The sequence below is a fragment of the Epinephelus lanceolatus genome, chromosome 21 (genome assembly GCF_041903045.1).
Source record: "Epinephelus lanceolatus isolate andai-2023 chromosome 21, ASM4190304v1, whole genome shotgun sequence".
Taxonomy (NCBI): domain Eukaryota; kingdom Metazoa; phylum Chordata; class Actinopteri; order Perciformes; family Serranidae; genus Epinephelus; species Epinephelus lanceolatus.
The window spans coordinates 25,979,462-26,003,939 of NC_135754.1; the positions used below are offsets into that span (position 1 = coordinate 25,979,462).

At 41.8% G+C, this 24,478-nt stretch overlaps 1 protein-coding gene across 1 annotated transcript in view; it reads right to left on the reverse strand.

Moving 5' to 3' along the window:
* chst15b (carbohydrate (N-acetylgalactosamine 4-sulfate 6-O) sulfotransferase 15b) overlaps positions 1-24,478 on the reverse strand; it is a 57,770-nt gene that overhangs the window by 9,396 nt on the left and 23,896 nt on the right. Inside the window, exons 2-4 of the mRNA XM_033611983.2 lie at positions 14,247-14,852; positions 9,505-9,844; positions 4,076-4,219 (exon numbers count right to left, since the gene is read on the reverse strand). Of these exons, the coding sequence (XP_033467874.1) occupies positions 4,076-4,219; positions 9,505-9,844; positions 14,247-14,687 (925 nt within the window). The 5' untranslated portion in view covers positions 14,688-14,852. The remainder of the gene's footprint in view (positions 1-4,075; positions 4,220-9,504; positions 9,845-14,246; positions 14,853-24,478) is intronic.

A 24,478-nucleotide genomic window follows, 5' to 3' on the forward strand; every position in this document is an offset into this window, starting at 1 on the left:
TGATACACACTGTGATCAAGTCTATTTAAAGGTCTCAGTGTCCATTAAAAGGGCTTATTTTGCTCCGTGGGGAGAGGACGTAATAGGGCAAACAAATGGCGGAGCCAGACCGGCGTGCCTCTGGTGTTGGCCGACGGTTGAAGAGAGTCAGAAGGCCCAAGATCCTGGCCACAGGCCTGCACCTTGCTGGGATCTCTCAGGGCATGGTGTGAATACTGAGTGGAGCTTTGGCACACTCCCCCTCCTTACAAGGATTACTTATTTAAAGAGGGAAACAAAACAGGGCGGCATGCTAAGCTGCGCTCAATGCAGCAACTCAGTCCAGTTTGAAAAGGCTATTGTTGAAAACTTAAATCAGTTTTTCTTTGCAGCTGAGCAGTTCTTTGAGATTGTGTTTGGATGAGGAGAAAAGACAGAGACAGATGGAAGCAGAGGCGCTGGGAGCAGGATATGCAGATAGAGGACGGAGGTCTGTAAGACTTCTCCACCCCGCTGCGGATATTATTGCTGTCCTGACACACAAAAAAAAACAATGATTCCTTTATACGGCACTTCAGTGAAGTGGCTAAGTGAAGCAGAAGGAAGTCCAGTATTATTAAGCTGTTGGAGCCTAGGGCTGAGTCACTGGCTCTCTTAAAAATCACCGTCACTCGCTGGAGTGAGAGTGGCTGCTACAGAGCAGCTCTGCGCTTCAGCCTCGCTACCTGCTGCTTTAATAGCAGCTTTGTAATATTGCAGGCAAGATTACAAGTGAAGTTCCAGGCAAGTGTCAGGTCTCCCCGAGCCAAACGCTATTGGCTGCAGCCTGACGAGGGCACAGAGTACTGTCAGTCCACGTTCCTCACACAGATCACAGCGCTGATACATGACCTGAGTAACCAATATGATTCAGCAGAGTGAGGTCATTCTGACATGATATGACATTTAGACAAAACAGGAAGGCAGAGATTACGCTGAACAGGAAATGTTTTCGCAACCAAAACCGCCTGCAGATCTGATTCGAGAGATTGTAGACTGTTTAACATGCAATCATTTGTATCTTTTCACTTGATCTATGTAATTCTTTATAATAGTCCTGAAATAGATCAAAGTTGCTTTCACTGGAATAGACTAATGCTGATGAGCATCGTCCTGTCATAGTGTGTCACCCAAAGGGTCTCACATGATGCTGTGCTTTGCTTGCTTGGTTTGAAAAGCTGTGTGTGGTGTTTAGTTTCTGGGTTACAGTTAATCCTCAGATTTATGTTGATACAATGGAAACTGCTTTCTGTATAGTGGCCTTTTTTTCCTCTTTATTTCTCATGCAGACAACTATCTTATTGACATGTGTATATTTATTCCATGAATATAAAGTAATGAATGCTGTTTATCTTCTGCGTCTTCCCTTATCGAGGGCATGATCCACTTGTTGAGGGCGGTTTAAACCACAGGTGCTTTCTCCCCAGTTTTCTGTCTCCATTACTAGCAGCCATGGCTGTTTCTTGTTGTTTGAGTACACTACCAGTAAACAAGATAGCCTGAGGAACAACAAGTTTCACTGCTTGCAGTTTTGGCGGGTTGCCATATGCTTCGAGGAGACTAAGTTGTTCATTGAGAGCAAATGACTTTGTTTTTCCTGTCATGATTTCAATCTGCAAGAAGCACCAGCCTCAGGTAACTACCTGGATGCAGACTGGTTAATGCGAGACAAAGAATCATGGGAGTAAAGAAACATAGAATTACAGTATGTGTTGTCATGCATGAAAACCCCCCAAAATGAACACTGTAAGTGGACTGTTGATTACTATAAGTGAGTTATTTAAACAGCATTTGCATAGGTATGATTCTGTCTCAAGGTTTTTGACCCATATAAGTGGTTGATCACTGTAACCATGATCACTCTGCAATTAAAAAAGGGGTTGATTTGATTTGTAAAACAAAATTACGAGGGGCTGGTGATCTCACTTTTAGGGATGCACCGAAATGAAAATTTGTGTCTGAAGCCGAAGCCGAATAAAATTAAACGCTTGGCCGAATACCGAGTACCGAATACCGAATAACGTTGTTTAGTTTTTCATTAGTTTTTGCAGATGAACCCCCTCCAGATTAGTGTTGTCATGGTACCAAAATTGGGACCTACGGTACGATACTAGTGAAAGTATCACGGTTCTGAGTAGTATCATGATACCACAGCAAAAAATAGGCAGATGTGCCTTTTGTCATTTCTAAAAAGATAAATCACTTTTCTATAATACATCAATGATATTTCAATGGAATAAATTACTTACTGACTTATTCATACTTCAAAAACGGCATCAATAAGTAATTAACATAGGGGGGATCAAAATAAAATAAATAAATGAAATAAAAATAAAGCAAAAATCAACCAGCCACCCTCCTCCCCTGACAAGTAAAGAACAGTCCCTTCATAAGTAAAGAACAGTCCCTAAAGCGCGGTGAGGCTTGTGGACTGTTACCTGCCACAAAGAGTAATGTGAACGGCTCGTTTCTCCTCTGACACGTCACATACCTGTGTGCCGTCACGGCTCGGCTGTTCAGGTACTTTTGGGCAGTCATGACACCAAGAAGAGGAAATTATTAGACCTGGAGCCTTCTCCGTTGCCGGTAAGCCGTTATCTTGTGCTGCGGAGCACTATGGCTGCACCGGCATATCAAGTGCCAGGTGGCCAGCGCGTGCCGTTATTGGACGGCGCATGGACACTCACCCTCTTGCGATTGGACTTTGAACTTATCCCACAGTAGTGGTACCGTGAGGTACTGTAGTACTACGGTACTCCAACATTATGGTATCATATGTACGGTGGTGTTTTAGTACCGCGGTCTACCAGTGGTACCAGTATACATTGCAACACTACTCTAGATAGTTCAGTATTACATTCTTTGCAAACCATTTTTCTTCTATCACTCTCGAACACTTTGAAATATCACCACGCTACTGACATTTTAATCCGTCCATCACCGCACGCTGTTTGATTGCATCATCAAACACACCGCTATTATTCGGCCTTGCTTTTCACGTATTGTACCGAATACCAAATGTGTGTTTTTTTGCAATATTCGGCCGAATGTATTCAGTTATATTCGGCCGAATATATTTGGTTACCGAATATTCGGTGCATCCCTACTCACTTTGTCTTTTTTCAGATTACAGGTGCTGGAAAAGGGATGTCCCGATAAAATTTTTTGTGGCCCCAACCTGCACTCGAGTCCTTATTATTGGGTATCTGCTAAGTCCAATCCAATGCTTATATTTACCTAAATGTTTATTAAATATGACACATTGAAATGACAGCTGTAGCCTACTAGACACAATTTACTTTTAACAAGGTACTTGATTGAAATACTGAAGGTCCTGGCTCCGAACTGTAAAGTTTATAAGATTACATTATTGATAAAGAGTAAAAGTTTCCAGAAACAGATGTGATGCAATCAGCTAGAGAGAAGTATCAATGTGTTGGAGAGAAACGAGAGCATTTGATTGGCTCTATTTTAATCCATCCATTAAAATATGCCCGGATTTTCCCTGATTCAGATCGTTAGGGTCGGCCTAGGAAACTTCTGGTACCTTCTAATAAATCCCTGGAGTGGCAGACTTTAAAAGTTAAAACTATGTAAATTAGTGCCCTTGATACAAACGGGATGGAAAGTATTAAAGTGGATGGCTTGTAATTTTTAAAGGGGGGATACCAGAGTCTATAAAAGCACCACAGCTCGTGACACAACCCTTTTTGTCACCAGATACAGCAGCAACTGTGGTTCATTATCATTAATGGCCAATCCAAATAAAGCATCACCAAAATATCTTTTACAGCACATTGCAGATCCTGTGGTTTTGACCCTTGCATGCCTTGTTTTCGGTTGCTTTTAACATCAGTAATTTATTTTGAGCTCATTCTCTGCACTATTGGTTTTTAAACGGAAGGAGGAGTGCATGAATTTGATGATAACAGGGAAACAGTGCACAGTTCAGAAATTTAATTTATGAGGTTCAATTTAAGCTGAATACAACTGATTGCTGATAATTACTTTTAAATTTAACCATATGTTATTTACCACGAGTGTGACTTTTGCTTACCTATGATGATGTTTGGTTGGGCGGGGCTTCCACTGGCATTGGCTGTGAGGTTGCCCTGGATTTGGTAAGCAGCCTGATCGAACAAGTCCAGGTAGTCCTCCACTGGGTATCGATCATGGAAGCCCTCACTCAGACGGATGATACCTGGTAGAAGAAGAAGAAGACGGGGATGGTTGATTTGACGTTAACATTGTGTGGTACAGTTACATCTCTCTGATTAGGAATTCTTACAATGCCGTTTTGAGGGATTTTTGTTGCTCATATTTCAGAGCATTCTTCCATCACAAGAGGAACTTTGAGTGGCGTAAGTGTACGTTGATTGGTCGAACACATGATGCTAATGCAGCATCGGCAGCTGCCATTTTAAAAAACCTGTTAGCCTTGCAAACAACAGACAACACAAAATGTGAACGACCGCTTGTCATGAAGGAAAAAAAGGAAGAAAACAGACAAATGGATGGGCAGTAAAGTCCGGGCGCTACAAAGAAAATACGCAACGGGGGAAATACTAGGGTTGGCTACTGATGTGAAATACGTCAGTACTACTGGCACCAGTTCACGTTAAATCTATCGGTGTCAAAATTCAGTACCTGAGCGCGCATCTGGGAGGGAAAGTAACTTACCCCATGTCTAGACTGCAAGCGTATTACTGTCACTACAATGGCACTGGCTAAATATATTTATTTGCAACCTAGGTAAAGCAGAGTGTGCTGTCTCTGGACAAAGCTAGCGAGCGACAAACTCTGCTTTGGTTTGTTATCGCACAGACTCTTCCTTCACTTTTGCTTAGCAGCTGGAAGTTTGGACTTTTTTTTTACCGAAAAAAAGTGCCATTAGTGCCACTGGTCCCAAATTCCAGATACTGGCGCTATCACCAGTACCAGTTCAAATGCAAACGGTACCCAACCCTAGGAGATACAGTGTGATTTTAACTCGCCAAAGAAAAATATAAGAATTTTTTGTAGCACACCATTTCTATGTACTGACAGCAACCACCATCTGGCTTACGTCACGTCAGTGTTCCTCTTGGCGGTGCAATGCAAACAGAAAAAAAAATCCCTTGAAGGTATTTTGTTCTCGGGGGAGCTCCCCAGTGAACAGTTCCTCTCAGGGAGTCCCCAGAACTGTTTGGTCTGAAAACGTCTGTTGTTTGGGAGGAAATCAGTAGCACTGAGAAGGGTGTGTATCCTTTCTGCATGTTTTTTTCCCCTGCCTGCTCTCTCCTCTCCTCTCCATGTGTTTCTGTGATCACACTAAAGGAGGTCATTAGGGCTTCTGTGTTGTCCTGACTGCGGGTTGACCTAATAAAATCCAAGTTCAGATCCAATCCAAATTCATCAGGGAATACCGTCCCTGCTCAGTTTTCCCTGTTTCCAATTAAGGGCCAATGTCAAGTTAATGCTTTAAATGCAGACCTAGTAAATGTGTTTTCCATCTGAGCTGTTGTGGTCGGCAGCATAATTACAATTTACTTGGCAGTTGTGGAGATTCAGGGTAGGACTTAGGAGTATCCATGCAGCCTGAGGATAATGAGGTAGCTCAGGCGTCTGTTACTTTCAGTGAAGCTTTGATGGTCTCGCAGTAAAACACCATTCTCTAGTTAGCAGGAAAACATGATTAGAAGACTCTGGTAAACTCTCCCAACGCCTAGCCTGCATCATTATTAATCCAGAACGGTTACACTTGTATGAGGTGTGATGGCGCTTGTGTGTCTCGCTTCAGGGCTCTCTCTTTTTTCTTTTTTTGTTTTCCTCCCTTTTGGTTTTTGATATGAATGAAGCGTCACACAATTTTCAAATAGTCAGTGTTTCTTGATGGGCACTGTATATACGGCAGGCGCATCTGTTTAGGATTCAAACTGCTCCTCTCAGAAAGTTATGTGACACGGATCGCATCAAATCACCTTTTCACTGTGTCGGTTGAGTGGAGCCTTGAGGGGAATGAAATAAATAAATACAAAACAAGACCATTTGAATTCAGAGTGTTCTCAAAGGATGTCTTAAGAGAAAAGTGCTGATTACCAGGACATAGCTCTAAGTGCGACACTGGAAGGGAGAGAGAGAGAGAAAGAAAGTGGCAGCAAAGATGAAAGGATGGGGAACAAGGGAGGGGGGGACAATAACTGAGAGGGACCTATGTCCTTGGGATACAGCTGCATTTTGCTGCTACGCAACATCACAGGCTGCAGAGGCACGAGGCAGACAAATTAAGGCAAACAACTCATCCACATCCCGCAGCTTTATGAGGTTCAAATAATTATCAACTCAAACTGAACACAACACATTAAAATACACGCAGACTGATCAATCCACCAGTTAGGGTTTTGTGGCTCTCGGAGGGATTAGGGGCATAGTCAGCAACTGGATGAACTTCAAAAGGATCGTTTTGGCTGAGACTGTTAAGCCTGCTTTGATATTTGCGGTGAGAATTTGGATGAAATTTTCCCCAAAATGTGGCCAATATTGTATGTAGCTCCCTCAACAAGTTCTCTGCCAAAACCCGGCGGGGGAAATAATTTAAATCATTAAGTAATTTTTAGACAGATAGCTGCGGGCTAAACAGAATGTATGTATCAGTCATTGCTAAGCAGAAGAATAAGTCCTCCGCAGTGAGAAATTACCATTAAAAAATTGAGTCCTCATGCTGCGCCGATGTGATAAAGCAGCTGCTGTTCTTAAAGGAGAATTATGAGATTATCTACACACTGTATATGCGCGTCTTTCAACTCCGTACTAAGTCATTATAGTATCTAATCTGCTTCCGATTTCATAATCAGAGCCGACTTTGAACAGATCGGTGCCCTGCAGTTTAACTGCTGCTCTTCACATTTTTTTCGTCTTCTAGTATTTCTTCACAAACGCACATTAGTGACACACACACACACACACTGACTCACACTCACGATGCCTGCCTCTTGAGCTGCTGAAGATTCTCCATTATTCATGAGTCTTAATGGCTGTTTCAGTTATAAAAGAAAACAAAAAGCATGGTCGGTATTGAGAATAATGATTTGCCCTCTTTTGGGAGCAAAAAGACAAATTTAGAATCTTAGCTTCGTTAAAAGTGTTACTGCCAGCCCGGGCATTAATTATCAACTACATTTGATTTAGAAAAATCTTTTACATCTAAGGAGAGAGCCGATGCAAGATGCTTTTTTTGGTGCGTGTGTCATTAGGAGAAAGTCACCAAATCAAAAAGGAGCAGTGCAACAAAGCATCTGCAAGTTAAGTGAGGGGTTTGTTTAATACAGAGGGTTTAGTTCACCCAAATAGAGATCTCGCATGGCTTTTAATCCCATCTGTGGTGGCGTGGTGGCTCTTTAAACATCACAGATGCACATGGCGAGGCAGACACACGACGGCGTACACACATTTAGACGACAGAGCCGCCATACGACCAGATGTCTGCTGCGAGGCGGCGCTTACCTCTCCATGCACAGTTTGAGGGTTTATCTCTTTGTTTGAGAAAATGACATATTACCACCTGTTCAAACTCCATGAAAAGCGACAGCGTAAGCCACGATTGTGACAGTGGGTTGTGTGTGTGTGTCTAAAAAGTCTGAACTGAAACAAGCCTCTGATTATGGGATACTGCACAAGTCTCCACCAGCTCAATCGGGAAAATATTCTCTGAAACTAGAGAGAAATCCTGAAGTATGCCTCTAAGGCTGTGTTAACATAACAGGGCGTAATACTCAAAGTGACCTATATCTGACATCAGTGTGAATGAATCTCTGCCCTGAAATGCCTCACATGTGACCAATAATGTCGAGTGGAGGAGCCGTGATGTGGAGGGTTTCTTGAACAGCTCCTCCAAAACCTTAGGATGTCCAGAGCTACTTTCCAATATCTCTGTCCGCGCCTCACCACAGCGCTGTGACGGCATGTAGGCAAGCTGTTCCTGTCAGAAGGCGTCTGGCAGTCAGGCTCTATTGGCTGGCGACTGGGAAAGCCCACCGCAGCAGCAGCGGCCCGGCTTTGGCAGCCCTCTGTAGTTTCAACCGATCACTCCTGCACTGTATGGTGAGTGATCTGTTCCTGTGCACTGAAGTGGAAAACCGTGGATGTATGGGAAAAACATACATGGACTCCGATATGCCTGTTCTCGCAGCAGTCGCATGGCCAGTGGTCGGATATGTGTTTCATTTAGGATCTCATATGAAATTTGTCCAGATCTGATTGGCGCAAATCAGATTTCTGTGTCCAAACTACTCATAAAAAAAGGGCTTCCATGTGCATGTCACATGGAAGCACAAAGACATTGTAATGGGGCCATATTTGCTTGTAATGTAATCTAAGCGTTTATACAATATGCAACAGCCCCCTCCATAAAATGAAATTATCTGCTGCTCGATTAAATAAATGTATGATAGTTTTTTTTATTGTTTTAATTGAGAATATAAAATCTGCAAAGAGGGAGCACCCAGAGAGCTGTAAAATAAAGCAGGAACTAGAAGCTAAAGGAAGTTCAGGGTGGCAAGATGTGTCGTGAGGAACGAGTGTTTGCTAAACAAGTGCAGGAAACAGTGCACCCACACATGTGGGTTCAAAGTGTGAGAGGAGGCTTCACTCGCTGTATTTTTCATGTGTTCTCTCCCAGTCCTTCCTACCACAGAGACAAATCTGTCACAGATGAGGGTGAAGTACTGTAGATCTTTCCACCTATAGTTCTGGTTGAGCCGTTAATGAGCACAGCCACTGCATGAGCTCAACCATCTAACGGGGAAGTTGCGCTAGTAAGAGACCAAGGATAGCGTAAAAGGCACACAGGAGGGGGAAATAGAAAAACGTGATTAGCATTCAAAATGTTGAACGTAGGAGGCAATAAAGAACTTAAATACACCATTAGAGCTGCAAATTTGCGGCTAACAACTCTCAGGTAGAAAATAAACAGTTTAACTTTATTCTCATGCACAGCACAAAATGGGTCTTGAATATTCATTTCTCGGTTAATTGCATTGCAGGTTGAACCGCGTGCATCAGAGATACTTAATTCATGTCACATTCAGAACTCACATCCAGCCAGGTTTCACATTATTAAAAAAAAATGTGATTGCAGTTTTTGATGTGGGAGAAAAATGCAGTTTGACAGTGTGAAGTTGTCAAAGAATATCCAAAGGATTTCCCCCAAAATTAACTAGTGAAATATGGAATTTAGTTAGTTCAATCCACACAACTGAATGTGGTGACAGTAATGATACAGGAGATACATTTAATTATGCTGATGAAACCGACAGGCCTGCCTTTGAGGGTGAGACCCCTTCAAGCGCCCTGTCACTGAGTGCTTTTCTGAAGCCCCCTGAGGTATGGCTCTGCCAAAATGATACACTGCAGAGTCACATTTCACACTTTTAAATGCTCTCGGGCTCTCATTATTGTGTGCCAGCCCGGAGGCCTCCACCGCAGCAAATTACAGTTTTCTTTACTCACCAAACCTCTTGCGGGTCCACCAGTGTGGCTCTTTGAAAGTGGTGAACTTGACGTCCGGGTGCAGCCTCAGTCTGTCATACAGGTCCGTCGTGCCACACTTTGGCTGGCCAATGATATAGAAATAAGGAAGGCACCGCATGCGGTAGAGTTTGCCGTCGCGGTGAAACAAGTGTTCTCGGAAAGTGTTCCTCAAGTGCTGAAACACCGTCCGGAAGCGCCTGGAATAGCGTGCGTACAAGTTTGTCCTGTATGGGTCTGAGGTTATATTCCCAGTAAATTCCTCATACCAGCATGGGTTCTTGACTCCAGGCAGGAATTTGCGGGGGATAGCAGAAAACATCTGTAAAGGCAAAAAAAAAAAGAAGCCTGAGTCACCGCACTTCCAAAACATAACATTTCAGACAAAGCCTTCTGTAAACTCTTGAGATTATTATTGCTAAGGCTGCATAATGGAACATAAATACCCTCCAGTCATTTCACAGGCACATTAAAGGAAGAGGTTTGTTTCAACAATTTAAAAACTTTTTTGTGTTCAGGCCACTGTTTTGGCAGGTGTAAGCAAACACCATCTGTGTGGGATCCAACCGCACGATCATGACAAGTTTGTGCAGGAGGATAGAGTCTCTAGGGGGGCAGTGAATTGGCTTTTGATGCTTAGACACATTGACACAAGTGGGTGCACATATATATGTTCCTACAGTGCACTCAGATTGTATTTTGAAATTGACATTTTTTTGTTGTTGTGTTGAATCTGAACTTCAGGGTGAAGGCTTGACTTTTTTTTTCCACATCACATCAGATGAACAGCGTGGGAGTTGTAGCCATTTTTATACTCAGTCCTCCAGGAGACTGAGAGTTAACAAGCTGAGAGTCGTGATTTTTTAATATTTGGTGTAATCATTTGCATTCAGTGACTGTGTGAAGGTTACAGTCAAACAGACAACGGCAGATAGCCTTGGTGTTTTTACTGTTGATGCGCTCTGTGGCCTGTACTGCAGACATTTTCACCTTTTCTTTGTTTTGGGGAATTTTTGCCTTCTTTCCGTTCCTCAAATGAGCAGTTAGATTGAGGTCAAGCCGCTCTGACATGGCCAGTCTACTCTTTGGCCATAAAAAACTCAGAAAGTCTTTAACTGTTTACCCAGCATAGATGAGCACATCCTCAGCACTGAAGGCCTAGCTGGATGTTCAGAGCGGTGGCCATTTTTATGTGTACTATTGCCATTGCAACAGTTGTAGTGGTCTAGCTTCTTTATAAACTTCCGTATGAAGAAACCAACTTGTGGCAGGTTGCAACCTCACTGAGGTGAGGTTTTGCAGTAACAACCAAGTAACATTACATTGTCATATAAGCAATCTGTTGCTTTTAAAAATTTCCAAAAACTGTAATTTCCCTTTTTTCATCTTGGTGCAAGCCTTGGTTTGTTGAAACATGACGTACTGTAGCTGCCATCGAAAGAGTAAGGGCTTCTGCTCAGCCGGCAGCTGAGAGGCATGGAGAGACTGTGGGGATAAACAGCGTAGAGACAGCATTTTTTTTTCCTACATCTGCGTCGGTGTATTAAGAATTTATTTTGACCAAACCTGAGCTGGTGAATGTTGGAACAGTGGACTAACTAACTAGATGACTGACAAGACAAACTGAGGCAGTTTTGGGGAGTTTTTTTTTGTCTTTGTCTTGTTTGAATGTAGTGTATTTTACGATGATCATAAGTCCTAATATTGTAGGCAACTGGACTTTCTTGCATTTCTCGAAACGCAAGAAACACACGCAAGTACAGTTGCCTACAATATTAGCACTTACGAATACCATGGCCTGGATGACTGACAATCTTCACCGACTGTTTTACGATGAGTTAACAAGAAAAGCTAACAGACTGAGCTTGTTTAAAAGAGCGAAACTTGGATTTGTGTACAGTTGTATTTTTCTGTTAAATAAGGGTAACAATAGGCCAAAACTAGTGAGGGTGACACTCTTGTTCAATGGCCTTTCTAATAATTTAATTTCTATGGCCTAGACACACCACACTGACAGAAGTAGAGGCGAAGGATATGTACTGTGCGCTGGTGATCAAATACACAAATGGTTATGAACTGTTTCTACTTAAGAGCTCAATGACTAAAAATGTAATCGTTCCTAAATTTACAAGTTCATTGAGCCCAGTCTCACTCAGAAGTTGTCGAAATCCGGCGCTTGGGCAGTGACTTGCTGCGTCAGAAACTAACAAAAAAAGGCATCCTTAAACGACGGCATGATTCGCGGTCGGTTGCTGTTATAGTTTATCGGCGCCCGGTGGCATCAGGGGGAAATGCGGTTGGATAAGGATGAAAGTTAAGGCAGCCAAAGTCCAAGTGGGGCGGGTGGGAGTGGTGGTGGATGGGTCCAACAAACACTGACTTTCACCCGAGAGAGCAGTTTTCTCGTCCAGAAAGATTCCTAAACCCAACCACTTCCTTTTGTTGCCTAAACCCAACCTGCGAGTTTGTTGTTGAAGGAGAAAAAAAAGGTCAATTCATGTTGTTGTACCAGTGTAGTGCGCTTATTTTGAAACGTTAAATTTCCAGTGAAATTGGAAGTGTATCTTGAAAGAAGAGTACTTGACATGGTGTCCCAGAACGTCAACAACCAACGCACCCAGGGTACCTTGTATGTCGTATATGGACGTGGAAAGTCCATGACCAAAACGTCAATATGTGACGAGGTCGGGGCGTGAATGTGTTGGTTTATTTCGATCTCAGTCCTTCTTGACTTAAACTGTTGTTTCCTTTCATCACTTCCATTTCTTTTCTTGTCCACAGAGCTGAACTGCCAATCAGACTGATTTTAATCGATGGTCTCCGCCAGGTCCAACAATGATTCAACATGCTGAATCAGCCGAAAAAAAAGCTGGCAAGGGCCAACTAGTGCCAACGGTGTGAGACGCACCACAAAACTAGGGCGACAGACGCTCACCGCCAAATTGGTGTGTCAGAGCCTTTAGACCTTGCAGTTTTATTGTTTCATTTCAAGTCCAATGTGCTGGATTCAAGCAAAAAATACAAAACCACAAGATTATCTGTCATAAAACTGTCTGACATCACTGTCCATGACACACACATGTAGTCTGTCCTGGATGAGTAAAGCAAATTCATCATCAGCTATAGTGAGGAAGTGCATTTCTGACAGTCTTTTTCCACTTTTTCCACTCATGTAAGTGTTTTTTGGTGATCAAACACCACAAAGGCCCATGTTCCTATGACTTGCTTACCGCCTGTGAGACACACAGCTACTTTAAGGACAATTAATGCCGGATCCATCCAGAGACGTGCTATTGATTGTCCCGCGGCCACACTCTCCTATTCATTAGCTGGTTCAATAAGAAATTAGTTATGTTGCAAATAGCCTGAGCACAAGCCATTATCATTAGGATTAACAATTAATTGAACCAGGCTTTTGAGGTGAGACAGACACTGCGAGCAAGCCACGGGGCCGATGCGGTGGAAGACTGTGGGATGACTTTGAGCTTTCTGCAAAAAAAAAAAATTGTTAGAGACATATGCAATTATCTGGTGTGACATGAAGTGTTATACAAGGCTTTCAGAGCAGTTTTATCTCTTTTATAAATTAAATTAGAAAGTGCAACCAGTGGGGAATTGCAACAGTGTGGCTGTATTGAATCCGGTGTAGACGACACGTAGGCACGAATACTGATTTGAATCACCTTTTCACTTAGCATTTAATTATGCTTCGAGACACATCTGTGATTGCCAATTAAAAGAGAGATCAATATCATGCTGGGCCATGTTTTGTATTATGATTTAAATAGAGAGATAACATTTACACTATAAAACACTGAGGTATTCATTACTGCAATCACTCTGATAACAAAATAAATTTTTTGATGGAATTTGTGTTCTTAAAGGGATAGTTTGGATAAGTGGGGTTGTAGGGGTACTTATCCATAGTCAGTGTATAACATACAGTAGATGTCAGTCTGTATGCCAGTTTGGAGAAGTAGGCTGGAGTCCAACACAAAAGCTAAGCAATGTACTGCTGTGGATGGGGGTCAACAACAAAAAATTTTTAAGCCACTTTAAAGACATCGCACCTAAAAAAAATTAAAAGGGCACGCTGTAATGAGAGTATTTTAACTGGTTTACCTTTCTGTCAGACAGCCTGTTCTGACGGGAAAGCCACCAGACTCTCAATAATTTTAGCACACTGAACATGAGAGCTGCTGGTCTACCACTGCTTTGATCAGTTAGTTATTTTGTGCTATTGTGTGGCTTTGGTGAATCCACACTAACCCTTTCAAACATGAAAGGCACACAACAACACCAACACCAACAAAATAACTTTTCGAGCCAGTGGTAGACCAGCAGCTCCTGTGTTCAGCGATGTTAAATCACTGTTTTTCTCAATGGAGTCTTGCTTCGAAGAGAGCGATAATACAGCTTCATTTTCCCATTGGAGATCACTGTCAAACATTAAGGTGAAACATTGAAAATACTCTAAATATAGCGTACAATTAAACTTTTTTAGGTAGCTAAAATATGTTTTATTGCTGCCCCCTCCAAAGCAGTGCATTGCTTAGCTTCAATGTCAGACTCCTGCCTGCGTTTCCAAACTGGGGGCTTGCTGACTGACATCTACTGTATGTAACATACTGTCTATATCTATGAATGAGTACCCCGTACAACCAAATGAACCATTCCTTTAAGATCTCCTTGAATATATTAGGGCAGGTATTTGCTATACTCACATGTGGCTCACTGTTAATCAGTGCCTTGAGCTCTGGGAGTTGTCGACTGCTGCGAAACTCCACCTTGGATGTGATTGACTTCACCACCAGCTTGATATGTGTGTAGTCCTTGACTGAGGAGAGGTTGAAGGCAAAAGGTCCGGGGCTGACCAGGCTGCTGAAGTGGTAGGGGGAAGGGGTGAGGAGGAGACCCTTCTTGTCTCCTGTCAGAATGTACGAAGCCATGATGAGGAACATGATGGCCAGGCCGAACAAGAAGCTGTAGATCCGGATCTTGCGGAAGCAGCTCAGGGTGCTCCAGCGCCTCGGCAGCTCCCGTTTCACCTCGAGGACTGCAAACAGGTTCATGGGCGTGTCATCCACCTGCAGGAGCAATGGCCTTTTGCGGTAGTCGTCCACTGTGGAGCCCAGCAGGCTGTATTTGTAGTCCATCTGCGTCATGGTGACAACAGCCTGCGAGTCCCAGGTGTCACAGCTCAGACACAGGAAGATGGAGTTATGGAGCAGGAGCCAGCAGGACAGGAGGTTTTGGGGTGGTGAAATGGCCGATAGTTGATATCCATGATGGGTTGTGAAGGACAGCCCACCTCAGCCACAGACGCCTGCCTATTAAGAAAAAAAATACTGACAGTCATCTACATTGACTCACTGTTTTATGCCTGGACTGATGCAGCAACATCCTAAACTTCAGAAATATCTGAGAAAACTCTTGTTTCCACCTACAGTTTTCTGTGAAGCTGAGGTTCCCTGTCTCACATCTGCAATAACTTAAAGACGTCAGATTCCCAAAACATTTCATTGATGCAATACTGTGACAAAGAATAGACTGAGAGTCACATCCTGTTCAAATGCTGACTTGCATTTGTGAGTGTGCCTCATTTGAGAACGAGGTCACAACCAAGGCCAGACACTGATTTAAATTCTTTCCATTTTAGGTTCAGTGTACATTTCATACGTCAAGAGCATGTCATTACATCCCTCAGTCTCAGAAAATCCCGATGACAAAATAATGCAGCGTTGTGAAAGCAGTCAAGCGATTAGATAGCTGAAGGGAATTTCACTTAAAGCTCTGTGCTTCTGCAATATAACCTCAGGCTGAACAAAAGAAAAATAAATTGACAGCAGAGAAACACAGTGACAGAAACCTGTCTGCTCTGAATATTGACGACATAGATGAAATGCCACTGAGAAGTAACAAGTTATCCTGTAAACGACAACTCACTTGAAAATGTCACAGTGTCTTGGCTCTCAGTAATATAGAGCAACAGCCACGTTTTGCTGGGTTAAACTAATTTCGCTGACTTCCTCTTAGACTTCCTGTTTCAATCCGACAACACAGCAACACCCCCCCCAACCACACAGTCCGTCCTCCCACCCTCAGTGTACATCAGAGTCACAATATGGAGCGAGCGATAAGGACGAGGGATGCATTCAGCCTAGAAACTACGAGGCTGCGTGTCAGACTCTCCTGGGGAGAGACAGGAATATAAGAGATACCCGGTCTGGACCGGAGAAGGGATTATATTATCAGAAAATGGTATTCCTCACTGTGAAGTCACATGGATCAACAGTCGGCCACAGATAAAAGGAGGGCCAATGTCTAAAGGGTGAAAGAATTGGGGATCTTTAATGATAATGCTCCTGCAGCAGCAACGTGCAGTTTTATCCTTGAGGCTTTCTTTGTGTCTGGAGCTGAGCCAGCATGATGGCACTGAATACAATACAGCATAATGACAAAAAGCCAACAGAGCCGAGGGTCTAGGACACTTCTCAAAGGATGAGTGGGATGTTTGGGAATATGGCTGAAGCCTTGAAACTGCATGGATACAGCCATGACGTATGTTAAACCCGCATCCTGCTCGCGTACATCATAAGATAAGGGCACTATGGAAGTGAGTCATCGCTCCTCCTCACAGCTGCTGATATAGCCTGTCCCCCACAACCCCACCCCCCCACCACCACCGCCCATCGCCCACACCCTTCGCACAACTCTGTATTCATGGTGCTTGCGGCAGAGCTGATAAGAGGATAGCTGGAGAGCTCCTGCCTACCTGCTCAAGCAGTGTCATTTACCCCCAGCTGGGCCCTCAGCATCACCGCACGGCAACAATCTCTCCAGGAGACAGGTGGCGAAATAACGAGCCCCACTCTGAGAGGACTGATTTCCAGCCCTCAAGAAGTTGTCTGGCTGCATCTTCAGTTGGTGAAAAAGTGCCGGAGAATGAAGGTTTCAATGGAAGAAACTGAGACAACAGCTGACATTTGTTTTCTTTGCTTTTAGCCAGGAAATGAACCTATCTTTTGAAGCAGAATTAAATTTAGAACTAAAAAAAAAAGAATAAATAAAAGGAAGAATAAATATCTGTAAGTGTTATTAAGATACTGGACTTTATACCCTTTGATAGCTTGAATAATATTGATATTGATCCCATTTTTGGTACCCCAGGGGATATTAACATTGATGCCATAAAATTAAATATTTTTATGAAAAGAGAAATATAAAAAGACTCCAAAATGACAATGACGACTTTTCTTTTCTTGGTTAGTATCAGAGAACAGCAGAATGACTGTTGTAAACAACAACAGCCGCTGGTACTGAAGTATTGATACTGCAGAAAATCAGTATTGAAACTGTTTCAAATAATCAGTCTTGATATGTATTGATAAATCAATACTTTTGACAACAGTAATATCTATAGATATTAGGGATGTGGGTGATTAGTCAAAAAATATATCATTTTTTATGCATTGGAGTTCACCTAATGCTTTTATTTTGTTCCTGGGACTTCAATAGGAAGTCTGCGACCCCTAGGGGGCTTCTGAGTTACTGCAGTGGACAGGTGCCAAATTATTGTTTGGTAATTTTAATTTGAACTCAAGTTTTTTTCTTCAAAATTAAAATAGGTCTTAGCTCATTAAAATTAATCCAACACATTATTAGTAGATAAACTGACATATTTGTGGAATAACTGATATGATAACTAGCTAACGCTAAATCACTGTGCAGCACGAACTACTTTGCTAACAGTTCCATGCTATTGAAACATAATGGCCAATAAACTGTATTAGTATTTCAAGTGTACGGACAGTCTTGAGAGCCACAATTGATCGTTTTGCAACTTTTTGAGCAAGAGACTCTGACGTACTTCCACTTCAGAAACAAACATGATGTGTAAATCTTTGAATCTACCAATAATTATTATTTTAATAAGTTAATATTGTATGCACCATGAAAGAGTATATACAAGTTCATACAAGGGGCTTTAGACCGCCCTTACAGTATATGTAATAGTGGGTCCCTGCTCTGTCTCACTTCAGCTAAGGGATCCTTGGCCTAGAAAAGACCCCTGATTTAGTTAATTCAGCAGCATTTAAAATAGGATTTGGTTGAATGTGATTAACAATTTCAAATTGCTCTTTTAATATAGACAGCATTTTTCGGCCAATGTTTAATCTCATAGACTGCTTTCTGAGTGTTTTGTTACTTTCAGACTTGTTGTCTAGTCTTAGTTTCAACTTGTGCTTAAACGTCAAGGAAAGAAGTCATTAGGAACATCCCTAATAGATATTTATCTGTTGCAGATAATGATTATCTGATGTGTGGTAACCTTGGCCACCAGTGTATGACATGGTGTGTGTGAGCGGGGTGAACGGTGCTTTGAGTGGACACTAAGACTAGCAAAGTGCTTTAAAAATGCAATCCATTTACCATTTACCATGGTATATGGAAGGTGAGAGTAATGGATTTTAAATTACAATATCTACTCTGATTAAAGTCTGCACGTCACAGATGGTGTATCAGTGCTTGTCTTGCATAATAGTTCATCAGAACAAGTGGTGTTCATTCTTGTTATTTAAATAGTCTGTAATGGTGTGGGGTTCCATTTCAACAAACTCTCAAATTTTCAAACGAGATGATGAAAGCTTCAAAAAGACTAAGCGGTTTGCTTTTAACAGAAATGTAATTATCGAGTGTCAGAGGTTCTGTTCCATCACAGAGATGGACACTACACTGTGTAATCAAAGCGCTAAAAGTAGGATGACATTTTCAGGATTGCACTTAAGTAACAAGCCCACTGTTTGCTATTGATGAGCATATGCGCTCATCTGTAGTCGGCGTGCCATTAGCACTTATTGACCGTCTGTGTCCTTCATCAAGGCTGAAGTCAACGAGGTGCTCGTGCCTGAGGCTGTTTTAAAATCGAGGGAAGGAAGAAGAGGACATAAGAGTTAAAGATGGAGAGCGGGAGGTAAAAAAAAAAAGGTGGAGAGAAAGAGGAAAAAAGATGGAGAGAAAGAGGAAAAAAGATGGAGAGAAAGAGAGGAAAAAGAGAGTGTGTCATTGAAGAGAGAATGTCACTCTCAAGGGAACTCGCATCTAAATCAATCAGTCAGCTAACTGTAGCAGTGGGCGACTGGCAGCTTGACAGATCTGCTCTATTCATAAAGCAAATACGTTGCTTCTGTCCATCAAACATGATGAAACAGCTTAACTAGAATAGAAATATGGATGGAGGGCAGTGGACAAAGAGGACACGAGGTTGCATCATCTTCCTTCACTGCTGCCAGACCTTCAAATAATAGGAAAAAGTCTGGATTTGAACATTTTTCTAACTTAAGATGGATGTTTAGTACATTTATTTCCGCACCTCCAACATGATTAAGTGCCTCTGATCACTGTGTGGAAGACAAATAAAGGGTTTAGTGCCACTAAGTATAGCTGTATTGATGGTTTAAAAATTGTTTATTGATGCTTTTATAGATCAGTAATAAACATTAGTAGAACAAAGATTTGTTTTTTCCATATTGTGAAAAATCCCGTTGGCTGGTTTATATTCTCCTCCAGCATAATGTGCTTTGACTTTTTACTCATAAGTATTATCATTATTAGAGCCTGGCGATACTTGAATTTATAGAATTTATAGATATTAATATCTGCTGATATATTGGTTAATTTCAATATGACGGTAAATTTGGTTATTGAATAATGTGACCAAGATGCATCTAAGCAGGACACCTGGGCCAAAGAGCCTGCATGAGCAGTGTATGATGGCTACACTGCTGAACTACTGCTGCTCCCACACATGCAGTGTTCATACAGACAGCGTTGCTGCTAAAGAGCTGCCTACCATAAACTACTGTATTTCCAAAATTAAAAGCCGGTACTCGCTGTGTGGTCAACAACACAATCCTGCAAATATATTTTAGAATAAAAAGCCTCATGTTAACAAATAAAGGGATTCTCTTCACAGAAACATTGTCAGAGGGCTTTTATTTTGAAACAGAAACAGGAAGAGTAGAGGTAACTGTAGCAAAAGGTGGCATGATGTAAACAAGATTATCGAAGGATGTTTTTCACTGTTTATTTTTCACTGAAAACTGCATGTGTCATGCAGCAAAAATAGATGAGACTCCGAATCGCTAGATGTACCAAAGCTGAGCAGCAACCGCACTGGTACTCACATGGGCAGTGTGGCTGCTCTATCCTGGTAACATAGGTGCCAGAATAAAAAACAAGGCTCTGCAACGCACACGCACTGTTTACACAGACAGTGTGGCCCACACAGTTAAGAAACTTAAATGATTGGGCTATTGAAACCAGCCAATATAACAGATTATCGTGATTGGAAAAACTCTTGATTAATGACTGTGGCTCGACCGATATCGGATTGTTCAGGCCAACATTGATCTTCCGCTGATTAGTAATTCCTTTTCAACATAGTCACATACCATAAATCAGCAATCTTGTGCATTTTATAATTGCCAGTGCTCTCTGGTGAACAAACTGTAATGGGGACACTGTTCTGCCAACATACACACTCATATTGATTATCTGCAACAAGCTATAGTGCTATTATTAATGACTAACTAGATAGTTAATAAGTTACTTAGGGCCATAGGTTGTGTCACACTGGCCAAACACATTCCAGTTTCTGCAGTTCTTTTTTTCCCAATAGAGAAGAGTAAAAATGTAATCAATGATTTCAAATGGCCATCCTAGTTATGCAGCTGAGTTGTGAAGCTCAGGCCTCTGTGGCAGAGTCAGCAGTGTAGTATGCTAGCCTGCTAACATCAGTCAAAAGTAATTTGGGGTAATGTCAGTATTAAGGGTGTAATGGTACACAAAAATCTCGGTTCGGTACGTACCTCGGTACGCAAGTCACGGTTCGGTTTTTTTCGGTACAGTAATGAAAAAAATAGACAACTATTAAATATCTTTTACTTATTGGTAACCTTATTAAAACATACCACCACAGCAGTTAACTCTTTTTACACAATTTTTGAATGAAACAAATATATATAAAATCCTGCTTTTTCACATTGTTTGAATGAAAATAGAAATATAAAAGTGAAAAATAAAATCCTGCCTTTTTTTAACACATTTTTTGAATGAAAAATATAAACATACATTTCTGCTTTAACAATTTTACTCAATTAAAATAAAAAGTATAGTGCAGCTGGTCAATTTTAAAGCCTGCTCAGATTCAGTTTTACTAGGAACTTACTTAGCTTTCCCACTTTGTTAAAGTGCACTAAACAAAACATGTTTATATCTAAAGTGCAGCTTAAACAATTTTACTCAACTCCAATGGCGTTGGTTATTTCTTTAGTGCGATGGTCAGGGAAACGCTCTTTCTTTTTAAACGACGACGATATCGTAGTTTGCACCAGATTGCTTTTTCTAGTCGTGCCGGTTAACGTTCAAACTCGGGTGGTGTCGCTTTAGATGCGTTAGCATGTTAGACATGTTTCCAAGTACATACCCGACCGCTGTTCTACAGTGTCGGCACACTACTTTTGTCTTGTCCACTTGTTTATTACCATCTTCGTATTTTACCCTGAAACCAAAGTGTTCGTCAGGCTCACTTGCCATGTTGTCAAAATGCGAGAATGCGCTGCAAAAAGTGAAAGCGGAGATTTACGGTCGGACTCGGCCCGTCACTCAATTATGTCCTTCGGGGAACTAGATATTTTAAATGGTTTGGCTCGCAAAAACAGAATTAAAATAAAACAAAATAAAATAAAATAATATCCTGCACCCAATAATTCGGTACAGGGTTGTGCCGAACCGAAAGTCGCGTACCGAACGGTTCGACACAAATACATGTTCCGTTACGGCCCTAGTCAGTATGCATACTCATCATTCACATCGCTAATTAAATAACCTCTTAATTAATTTATTCCTACTTTAAATTAAAGTTCACTCTTTATATGCAACTTTGATTAAACAAGTATTTGTTGCATGGGCTCCTGTTCGTGTTACCTGCTGGTCATGGGTCCAAACTGGACAGGAAGTGAGCGCATCGAAAAGGCTTCAAATAGGAGGGAACTCAGACTGTACCATGTTGAGTAGAGCACACAGGGGAGTTTTTCCATCGTCCCAGGGAATAGCATTTGTAAAGAAACCTTCACAACCTATACTGATAATATTTCTTTTTATCGACTAAGTAGTTTTAGCATTTTATGAGTTTTTTTTTTCCCATATCTCACTGAACCAGCCTGAACAGTTAGTCTGATGAAACCTACAAATAAAACATCCAGCATGTGATGATTCAGGCTTCCTAAGGGTGTGTTCTTTCTCCACCACTCAGCTTGTTAGAAAAGAAACTTGTAAAGGTTTTGCCCATCAAAATTACAATACTATAGAATTAAATAAAGAGCTAGTGAAAAGACAAGCAAGCAAATTTATGCTGGAGGTTATACACCACCGTAAATGATTTTTCACAATCTAGCAGCACAAAAGCAGTTCTTATTTCTGACTAATTGCTGAACCACACAGCCTTAAAAAGTACTAACAATTAATTACACTATTAAGTACAAATTATGAACTCCTTTTATAAAGTGGGCTTTATTAGAGACTGCTACCAAGAAGGAAGTATCACTTAAGGAGGCTGCAAGTCAGAAAGTATAAGTGTCATCTGACTGCAGAGATCAAACACATTAACCACACAGATAACTCAAATTCATAATGTTTGTAATTAACTTCAAAGACACTGGCATCAGTGGTAATGGCCTGCATGCTGTGCTGATAGTTCCCTCCCTGTGTGGTGCAAATGGAATTGCCACGGCCTCAATAACTCATCAGAGGGAGACCTCTCCATACTGTCTGCCCTGTCATTCAGAGAGGGATCAGTGAAACAGGCAATCAGGCAGATTTGTTTAAAGTCTGCCGTCTGCGCTCCTAGCTGTCCATCTCTGCTCTGGAAAAACCAACCGATCTCACACACCGGGAGCTAATTGCCATTCTCTTGTGTACCTTTTCTTCTTCACTGCACAATTCCTTTCTTTGTGTTTAATGCTGCCGATACAGGATCATTGATTATTTGTGTGAAAAAATGTTGTGTAGGTGGACGGATTATCTTTTTTTGTACTATGTTTTATAAAAGAAGCAATCGAAATCTATTGTTGGTAACCATGATTACACCAACTGCTGTCGCGAATCAAATTTCAAACTGGTTATGTTACAGCTTTTCTCATGCTGTGGGCATTAAATGTTGCTTTCATTGGCATTGATTGTGAAGAAAAAAATGTCCAAGTGGGAACACCAAAATACTCGACAATAGACTTGGGTGCGGTCCATTTTTTTAATACCTTCCTGACATTTCACAGTACATGACAATTTGTGTAACCAAAAAAAAATAAAAAAATACGAGGCTTTCAAAGTTTTTTTTCATGTATTCCACAATCTTTCTTAGCTATGATAGTATATTGAAATGTCAAGAAAGAAAATATTCTTACACCTATTTTCCTTAAAGTTTCTCTCATTCATCAAACTAAGACTAGCTTAATTACCTTGTTGACTCATCATAGAACACACTTCATTCAAACAAGATAAAACTCACCAAAACTAGTCCTTGTTCCATCTGTAGACCATATTTTAAGATGGACGACGACACATCTCCACTCACTTCCACTGTACAACAATGAAGCCAAACTATGCTGAAAATGGCAGCTACCATCTTGCGCTAGTGACATCATTTGGAGCCACAGTCTGCGCGGTAGTGATCTCTACATTATTGAGTTCCCACTGTCCGACTAATCACTAGTTACGCCATTTATCACAGCACAATGATTGGCACATGCAACTGTCACGTAGAACATGGCATCAAATAAATAGTTATAGCTAAACTTAACAGAAAATAAACACTTGAACATACATCAGCGTGATAATATCTACCTATCCAACCGTCCATCCATTTTCAACTGCTTATCCAGGGCCAGGTCGTGGAGGCAGCAGGCCAAGCAAAGCACCCCAGACGTCCCTCTCCCCAGCAACGCTTTCCAGCTCCTCCTGGGGGACCCCAAGGTGTTCTCAGGCCAGATGAGATATATTATCCCTCCAGTGTGTTCTGGGTCTGCCCCGAGGCCTCCTACCAGTGGGACGTGCCCAGAACACCTCTAACATGAGGTGCACAGGAGGCATCCTGATCAAATGCCTCAACCACCTCAACTGACCCCTTCCAACGCTTAGGAGCAGCGGCTCTACTCCGAGCTCCCTCCAGATGTCCAAGCTCCTTACCCTATCTCCATGGCTGAGCCTAGCCATTCCACGGAGGAAACTCATTTCGGCCGCTTGTATCCGCAGTCTCATTCTTTTGGTCCATACCCAGAGCTCATGACCATAGGGGAGGGTTGGGACATAGATGGACCAGTAAACTGAAAGCTTCGCCTTCTAGCTCCGCCTTCTTCACCACAGCGGTCACTGCAGAAGCCGCACCAAACTGCCAATCCATCTCACATTCTGTTCTACCCTCGGTACCCATTATAGAACTACCATAAATGACAGAAACCATCTTTGGGAAAAATTTATTTGACGCACATTTTGAGTTAGAAGAACCAGTGATATTTACCATGCGCTAGCAAACAATAACACAAACAAATACCAACTGTTCTGGTCAGAGCTCAATGGCTAAAAAAAATGACCTTACACATTTGTATCAATTTCACGCTCTCTTGACTTCAGTCATTTGTTTACTTCCTTCACTCCTGTCTCTGCTCTCGTGCAATGAAATGGCCAAGAGTGATTTCATTCACTGGCAACTCCACCGTCTCCGACAGCGATACAACATGCTCTGCCTTTGCTGACTGGCTTTTACTATTCTTGTAATGTTATCCCCACCAAACTCGCAGTCGCCATCTTTCTCAGCTCAGCTGCCTCTTGCAGGAGTGGAGACTGACCTCTGGTGGAGCGTGCTGTGCACTACATCACCTCAACATCTCTGTATTAGTTT